This window comes from Neodiprion fabricii, chromosome 5, assembly GCF_021155785.1.
Source record: "Neodiprion fabricii isolate iyNeoFabr1 chromosome 5, iyNeoFabr1.1, whole genome shotgun sequence".
NCBI lineage: Eukaryota > Metazoa > Arthropoda > Insecta > Hymenoptera > Diprionidae > Neodiprion > Neodiprion fabricii.
In genome coordinates this window covers 29,573,991-29,582,586 of record NC_060243.1, presented here as the reverse complement: position 1 = coordinate 29,582,586, position 8,596 = coordinate 29,573,991, and the positions used below count along the sequence as shown (strand labels likewise).

Below are 8,596 nucleotides of genomic sequence, written 5' to 3'. Positions count from 1 at the left end.
CTAGGATGTTGATAGCAAAAAAATCGGTAATATAATTGTAATACTTTCGTTTTCACTGCTCAATCTTTTGAGTCTATTTTATCTCGTCTGGACATTGACGGAACAAATTTTTTTTATCGTAAAGATTCCTTGCAATGGATTTTCCTGTCATCGCAATCGTCCAGGTTTAATAATAGCAGATAATGTATGCAAATTCCAAACGCAAAAGAAAGCAATTTGAAAAACGGGCTGTGGAAAATGCATACGTAAATAAATTTAAACAAAATAAAATACAATTTTTTTTTTTCTCTTTTTTGTTCAACCTTATAAAATACGTACCGTTATGTATTTTATTTTAAATTTAATGAATGCATAAAAGAAAAGTTTTCTATTTCCTAATCGAGAAGTGCACAATTCTATGCGCGTCTGTGCTATACGTCTGTATGTATTATATGGGGCAAAGACAAATAATGAGTTGTACGTGGATACGGAATCTATTTGAAATTGTGAATAATACCTGTTAAAAATATATGATCTATAAAAAGTGTACTTACAGATGTAAATACATGAATAGAATATAAATGATGGTTCCAAATTATTTAATACAAATATACTTTCAGCAAATTTCAATAACTTTGTTTTATTACACTGATTTGAATTGATGTTTCTAACTCCCAGTTCTCAGATAGCATAGATGAAATGAAGTTGAACAATGATAGTCAATGAATGAGCGCAAATTGGTTTACTACTATTTCAAAATTTGTATGGAATCAATGCCTTTACAACTATTACTTACAGTTAACCTAGTCTCAAATAATTACAAAATGGTAAAAGAGAATGGCTGATGTCGCTGTATGTAACATTATAATACAAAATAACAGCGGTTCAACGTCGTTATCCGTACTGCGCAGAATCCTGTGACTCGACGATCGACTTTAAAAGTTTACCGAGAAGAGGCAAGAACTGAGAGGTACTTGTATCCCGTTGAAAACAGCCAGTCGTCACTACATCCTTATCTGATAATGTGTCTTCTTCTTCTGACGTCGCATCGTCTCCATTACTCTCATCACTGTGGATCGATGCAACCGTCTTCGGTACTTTGCATATGGTGCTTCCATCCACCAATCTTGCCGGTAGAGGAAAATCTTCCTTGGGACAAGAAATCGGTATAGTTCTTTCCACGTCGACCAAAGACGCGCACACTTTCCAACTGTCCGACGTGCCTCTGTGCCTTAGAAAGTCGAAGAACACCCCCATCTCGGTAGTCGTCTCTCTGGCTATGAGTTGCTGGTCCCTCGGTAAAAGTCTAGGGCTTTTGATCCCCTCGAGAGCTTGGCATATCAAAAGAGTTAAATTGACTTCCAAAGCGAGCCTCGTATTGTTCGCCTCCATGCAAGCGTACCACGGATTTATGGATCTCGTGTTATGAGAATTGACCGGACTTCCGCCTCTTGCGATGTGTTTACTAGGTACAAGAGCTGTGGCTCGAGACAAAATCGTATTCTCGCATATCAGAGGATCGTAAGGCCTTCGAATCAGCCTCGGACTGCTGAGAAGCGGTACGGTTACGTCCAGTCCAGTTATGTAGTTGCTGAACTCGGAGGTGTTGGAGCCCAAACTGGGATTCAGGATTTTTTTCAAGTCCCGCATTTGGATTCTCCGTAGGTTTTCGGGCGTCGCTCTTTCCCACTCCCTTTTCGCCGAGTCTACGCTATCCTCGCGACTCAGAGATTTTCGGGGCGACGTTACCGACTGCCGGGAGTACAAGGCCTGAGTGAAGAGCTGTGTCGAGCTTATTATCGTGCCATAAGTAAGCTGGGGTCCTGAGCTCATGCTCATTTGTGGCGGGCCAAAGTTCGTCTCCGCCATTGGCGTGTACCAAAAATCTTGCAAGTAAACCATGTCGATGAGAGTGTTGATCTTTGGTGACAAACGAATAAAGCTTCCGGCGCACGTCGCATTTATTATTATAAGCCTGTTAACCAGCAACGTCAACTCTCCGCTGGGTAACTTCTCGTCGCAAGACTGAAGTTCCTCCGCACTCTCCACGCTTATACCATCTATGATGAACTTTAATATTCGGGGACGCAGAAGAAGATTAACAGTACTGTCGTAAGCTAGGTACATACATTTCTGAAACAGAATAATTATTTTATTTATTTATAAATTTTACGGACTCAAAGTACTTTTACATATGAAATTCAAGACAGCGTAGGTAGACTAACTAATAATTGTCTAACAAAAATGCACGAGTAAAAATAACAGAAATATATTAGCAGGTGCGAACTGAGTAATTGAGTTTTATGATTCTTTTAGATTAATTTGACAATTTTCTCGTTTAAAAGGTTCAAGACTGTCCAAGGAGCGAGTGCTTAGAGGTGGCTTATTCCAATTTCGAATAAGACAATTAAGTATGTTATAATATAAGCAGTTGCTCTCAGTCGTTGGATCTTATCGAAGTGTACGAGGATTTCTAATATGATAGTTGATATCCCTTACTGCAAACAATTCAGCGATGTAATCAATCTAAGCTTACCACTCACCATTTTAAAAGTAAAATCATTGTCGAAACTTAAATTTAGAGACTTGATGGTACTTAATATGAAGCGATGACGGAACAGGCTGAAATCATGGTCGAATCTATTCATGGGGTCAGTCTATTTGAATGCAAATTGTTTAACGAAACGATGCTGGACGGATTCTAAAATATTGACCAAGTTATTAATGTAAGGAGACCAGTTTTATATAAATATAATAAAGAGTGAATGTTAGTAAAATCAGACGTGTTTCTAATAATAAATCCAAGGGTTTGTAATCAAAGGTATTATGTAAACAGTTTTACCGGGAAGATGGTTGGGCTGGAAAGCATAAAAAACCATAGAAATGCACTTACGAAAAGAGATTCGCGGATATTCGGTGGTATCGCCTTCCAGATGATCGGCTGGACGGCCATGCTTGACGTTAGCGCCACCAGAGATTGAACAACATCTGCGGCGAGCGGGTCTGCGGTGTGCCTCAGCAGCATGGAAACTTCGACAAGCTGGTGCTCGTGAGATCCCAAAAACATGACGATCATGGGAGCGTATATCGTACAATTCTCACGCGTTACAAGACCGGTCAACAGCTCCAGTCCAAGAGTATAAAGCGGCCACCAGTCCTGGCAACGCCAATGGCTGCCCGTACAGTCCTAAAAATGACGAGGTCTGGTTAAAAAATAGTTTAATAATAAATAGCATTTAACTCACGTCGTACAGACAGTCCAAAATACTGTTCTTTAGGTCATTCGGCGGTAGTAAACTAAGCCAAAGATTAGCAATGAGGCTGTCGTCAACCAGGTAAATGCTGTACAGCGATCTAGACACAACTCCGAGAGCAGCGAGTGCTGCTCTTCCAAATCTGAAGTACGGCCGTCTCTGCAAGGTCAGTCCAATGCAAGCTGTCAGCTCCTGAATCATTCTCTGTAGCTGGATACAATTGACTTGCTGATTTTTAACATGCTCGACATAGAGCTGAAGCAGCTGAGTCACCATGCAGACAGTCAAAGTTGCCGGAATGCACTCGCGCACTCCCTTCAATGCCTGAGCTCCGTCGTCCAAGTCCTTTTCTGCCATTTCTTTGTGGATTCTTGACTGGTCTCTAGCAGCTTCTGCGAGCTCTTCGATCTCCAAGGTGGCTAAGACGCTCGCGTTACCCAAGAGGTATTCCAGCGTCGACGTATCACTAGCCAGAGTGCTTTTTATTACTCTGATACAGCCCACTATCAATGAGAGTAGTGTGTGCCTCAATGTTTTATTATAGGCTTGATACGACTGAACCGTATCTTGAATAAGCTCGATCAGTTTCAGCTTGAAGATTTGCGAGTCCCCGACACACGTCTGTTTCCAAGCAGACACACACCTCAGACACAGAGACGAGAGCAGGATCAACATCTTCGAACTGTACGGCTCTTTCACATGGGCCAAGAGACCGTCCAATGCAAGTCTGGTTATTATCTGAGCCTGAGAAGTAGTAATGGGATAAGTTTTGCTGATCTTTTCGTCGGTCAGTCTGACGACAAAGTGGTACCACGACTCCAAGTTTGCCTCGTAGAGGGGAGTCTTGATTTTGATCATGTCGATGGAAGTGTCGAGGTGTTCCTTAGGATCTCGCTCTGGTATACCGTTAAGAACATACCTAGCGAGATTTTCTAAATACTTTTGATCCTTGTCAAGAAGTTTTTTCAAATTCAAGGAAAAGTCGTTTTCCAGAAGCGGGCTTTTGAACAGTTCCAACGTGACTATATCCACCAGCTGGGAATATCCTTTGGTATCGGGAACCAGTTCTCTGAACAACGGGGCAAAGAGATGGGTCCAAAAATTGGCACGTTTGCGAAAATAGTTTACCAAAATTTCGTTGCGATGGTACCACATAGCGTGCAGAAGAACCATGGTGCTGTAATACAGTCTGTCATAAATGATGTCTTCCTCCTCGTGAATCCTCTTCAAATACAAGTCCAAAAATTGGCTGCATCCTTGTGTTAAAAACTCATCAGCCGGTCGAGGGAAAATTCTGTTCCTTTCGGCGCGGTGCATTATATTAAAAAGTGCCTCGGTCAATCCTGGTTGTCTCTCCAGGCAGATGGCGACCAGTTCCAAAATAGCCACCTTGACTTCCGCAGCGCAGGTCGGTGACATGAGTCGTGATGCGAATGTTTCGCGAATCGTCGTACCATCCATTCCCATGCAGACCAACAATGACATCGAGAAACCTTCAGCAAATTTTTTCAACAACCTCACAGCCATCGCTTGAAGAGAAGGACTGAACCACACGTAAAGGTAGTTGACGATCGTCGGCACGATTAAAAGCCCGTTTGGCAAACAGGGTGATGTATATAAAGCAACTTCGAGAGGCGATCTTTCCTCTAGACCCAGGCCAAGGTTCTTTCTGAACATTAGGAGTCTATTTACGACCGACAGCGCGAGCTGCACGCTCTTTATTATCTTGTACCCTCGTCCGCTTATCCAGTCTGTCTCAGTCGCCATCCTGCTTTGTAAAATCCGTTCTCCCGTTCTGACCAGCTTCAGGAGAGCGTGACGCGGCTCGAGGTACAATAGGCTGTAGGCAACGACGAGCTGAAGCTCGTTACGGATGTCGGATTTAGGGAGATTGGAATCTAGCGCGTAGTGCAAGCAGAACATGCTCTTTAGCCACAGGTCGATCCTCTCCGAGTCAAGAGCGAAGTACCAGGAATCCAATTTGGGGAGGACGCCCTGAAGTAGAAAAACTACTCCCGGAATTTCCACAGCATACATCGCCTCCTTGTTGTGCTTAATGACTAGGTAATTGGACAGGATATCGAGATAAGCCGCGAGTATCGGGTACTTGTGCTCAATTGTCTCGATTCCTGATAACCAGGAAGCGACAAGCCCTCCGTCAAACGAAATTGCCTGAGCAAATTCAGGTGCCTTTTGATACCAATTATTGAACCAGGGGTAGACGCCAGTTCGCATGCGCGAGAGAATGTCTTCTGGATATTTTAGGATTAGTTTCGAGGATACATTTATACATTCCGCCACTATTTTGTATATGTTCATTGGCAGGGTCGCGTAAGAGAATCTGTTTATTACTTCGAAGCTTAGCTCCGTCGGTATCACCATACTTTGTACCAGCTCGACATTCGCAGTGAGCAGAGCTTCCAACAGCTTGAAACCCTGCAACACTTGATCCGGCAGAATCGTCTTCCTGTCACTGACGTTCACAATCCCTCCGCCAGCTTCGGAGAACAGCTGCTCTATCTTGTAGTGAAAAGCGTCCCAGTAACTCGCTTTTGTAAACCAAATGACGATCTTCTTTTCGTTCTCCATTTCTAATGTGCTATTCCTAGATTGACTCGGAATTCGGAACGAGTTATGGTGAATAATGCACTCTCGCTCATAGGGACGAAACTCCATATTCGTATCTTGAAATCGAGGAATTTCCAATGTTATTGAATCAATGTTATCCAGTTGTGACATCAGCTGAAACAAGACAAGACAAATGTTCCGATCACACATCATGTTTTTGTTGGTGAAGAAAATGACGCTCTGCCATCTTGCTCAAAAGTACCTTTTCTGCACTCTTAGTTCCAGCCTCAGCCAAGCCAGTCGCGATGGCTGTGAGAGGTTCAAATTTGTGTGGAAAACAATCAATGGCAAGTTTGTACAAGATCCACAAAGCGTCGTCCCGTTCGTTCCAGAATCTTGCAGCAGTTTCTGGATACCTCAGCACGGATGCTGTTGCGTTGAAGACCCCTGGTAGCTGACTGATCCTGTCCTCCTCGATGAACGAGCAGAGAAGAGTGAGCAAATTATAAACGCTACTCCGGACTATCACGGAGTATTGAGTATCTTCTCGAATCATTTCACTGTCCAGTAAATCTTGAAGATAGTAGAACACGTTCAGCTGTATAGCCCTGATACCGAAAGGCCGAAAATTGTTCAACGTATCTAGATTATCTGACTCGATAGCATAGTTTGTGAGCATCCAAGCCAAGAGCAGAGGTCCATCTTGCGGTGTACTATCGCGGACGCACTTGTGCTCAAAAGTGTCTTGCATGTTACTTCGCACGCCTCGAATCCAGTCCTCCATTCCGCTGCTGAAATTTAAACAATAATTATTAATTTTATAATACTGTCGCATCTATTCCTGTCTTGATTCAATTTTCTTGATAAACAACTTACTGTTTCATTACATCCAGTCCAACGAGAAGCAACGCAGTTTGACTGAATTGTATTTGACCCAGTTTTTTTGATATTGCTGCTTTGTCTTCGTGGCTTTTTGAACTTATCAAGCGCCTGGGTTCTCCCTATAACATATCGTTCCTTCTTTTATTATTATCGATACATAATATTCAAGCTAATTTTACAGTTTGAAGTATATCTCACGCTTATGCTTCCGTAAATTTTGACAAATTCGGTATCTGCAACGTGCACGTCATTTAAAATGATTGTAAAAATGTGCAGGAGTTCTCGCATTTCAATTAGGCAGTTATTGTACAGTTTGTGAAGTTGTTCTTCGTTGAATAGCTGGGATCTAACAGGTGTGTTTATGAATTTTAAGGCTTCGATCTGCTTCTGAACTGATTTCAATAAATTCCCTAGCAAGACTTCATCAAAAAATTCCATAAACTCGTTCCTATGCGGATGTCTCTTGTTGTCCTTATATTCTACCATCAGCTTGAGACATTTTATCAGCGTCACTCGCTCCGAATAATAAAAATCCCAGATCTCCTCAATTAATGCTTTTGTTGATGTTGCATCAGCCAATTGTGACGCAAAGGTCTCTGCACAGTTTCGGTACTCGTACAACATGAAGTTACACACAAGATCCCAAGCGATTGTTGCATCTAAATTCTGATAGCAAAACAAAAATTTTGTAATCTTTAGTCATTATTATACTATTTCCTCAGATGGCAAAGTATGTATGTTAAAAACAGATCAACCAGTCTGTCAATTGTATTCTAATCAATATCAGCCATTCTTCTTTTTAACATATGTAAAATCAACTTAATTTGTTCGCAAAAAAGTTATTTATTAATTTTGGAAGGACTAACCAGCATTGGCGACAATTTACAAATAATCGCGAACATTCTCGGGGGAGAATTTGTGCCTTGAACTTTTTTCAGTGAAGCTTCAGTATAAGGTTTGAAAAATTCAAGACCATTTTTGAGCAACTCAGTTGCGCTCTGTATCTCATCTTTGACCAGAGCCTTGTCACACCGGCAAGTAGTCCCTGATATTACAGACCACAAGCCTTTGCAGTACCTAAAAATTGAAAGTAATGAAATCAGAATACAAGAAGAAATTAAACATAATTATTATAGTAATGTTTAGACTAAATGCAGCAATCCGGTAACACAGAACGTTTTTCAACATAAAATAAAAGATCGACAGAGGTTAAGATAGATTGTGCTCGATGATAGAATCTAGGTAGTAAATGACAATTTAATCATTGTTGATAATAACGAAAAAAATAGATTTTCTTTGAACTTAAGGTGAAGTTACTGACAGTGGCTGATAGATTTTGTAAGGAAGTATAACCGGCCGATCAATAGAATCTAACCTATAAAAAGAGAGCAACGACAAATTGTTTAATTATTATGATAATCAATTAGATTAGGAGAATTGTAATAACTAGGTATAAAACTTACGGCAAGTTTCCCATCGGCGCAATGCTCATTTTGCTGAATGTTTCTTATCCAATTTCAATGAATTAAATATCGGTTGTTGTCCTTGTTTGCTTTTGAGGTTACCTTACGATATCATCATAAAGCTGCAACATTCACAACACACAGCACATTTGTAAACGCGAAAGGTGGTTAATTACTATTGTGCAGTTATAAAAATACTTCAAATATTTATATACACTCACACATGTATGGCGTAATATTCTATCGCAAGACCTTGTGACGGACAGTACGGAAGACGAAAAATTCTTCGCGCCGTTTTCTCTGCTAGTCCCTTAGACCGGATTTCCACGAACGAATTCGTCATGTTAGGTGTCCGCAGCGTCCTGCTGGAGGCCACGTACAGAAATTTTGAAAACGGCGTCAACTCTGATTCAAACTCGACTGAAACGTGGAAGGCCTGTCTTTCATGCA

At 41.3% G+C, this 8,596-nt stretch overlaps 1 protein-coding gene across 2 annotated transcripts; it reads right to left on the bottom strand.

The window, feature by feature from the left end:
* Positions 1-122: 122 nt before the first annotated feature.
* LOC124182390 (nucleoporin Nup188) lies at positions 123-8,453 on the bottom strand. Of its 2 annotated transcripts, XM_046569592.1 has the most exons (9): positions 8,368-8,447; positions 8,147-8,268; positions 7,550-7,760; positions 6,882-7,349; positions 6,678-6,802; positions 6,064-6,592; positions 3,225-5,975; positions 2,873-3,166; positions 123-2,112 (listed from the first exon to the last, which is right to left on the bottom strand). In XM_046569592.1, exons 2-9 carry the CDS (start codon positions 8,173-8,175, stop codon positions 874-876), a joined length of 5,646 nt encoding a protein of 1,881 aa, XP_046425548.1. In that variant the 5' UTR covers positions 8,176-8,268; positions 8,368-8,447; the 3' UTR covers positions 123-873. The 2 variants fall into 2 exon arrangements, with proteins under 2 accessions (XP_046425548.1, XP_046425546.1); XM_046569590.1 differs by having other exon boundaries at positions 8,147-8,453.
* Between the last annotated feature and the right edge of the window lie 143 nt (positions 8,454-8,596).

Excerpts from the sequence above, each read along its gene's own strand:
- LOC124182390 (XM_046569590.1), bottom strand. The coding sequence starts at position 8,175 with ATGAGCATTGCGCCGATGGGAAACTTGCC. Across the intron at positions 7,761-8,146 it reads GCGCCGATGGGAAACTTGCC|GTACTGCAAAGGCTTGTGGT; the intron begins GTAAGTTTTATA and ends TTCAATTTTTAG. Across the intron at positions 3,167-3,224 it reads TTTTGGACTGTCTGTACGAC|GACTGTACGGGCAGCCATTG; the intron begins GTGAGTTAAATG and ends CGTCATTTTTAG.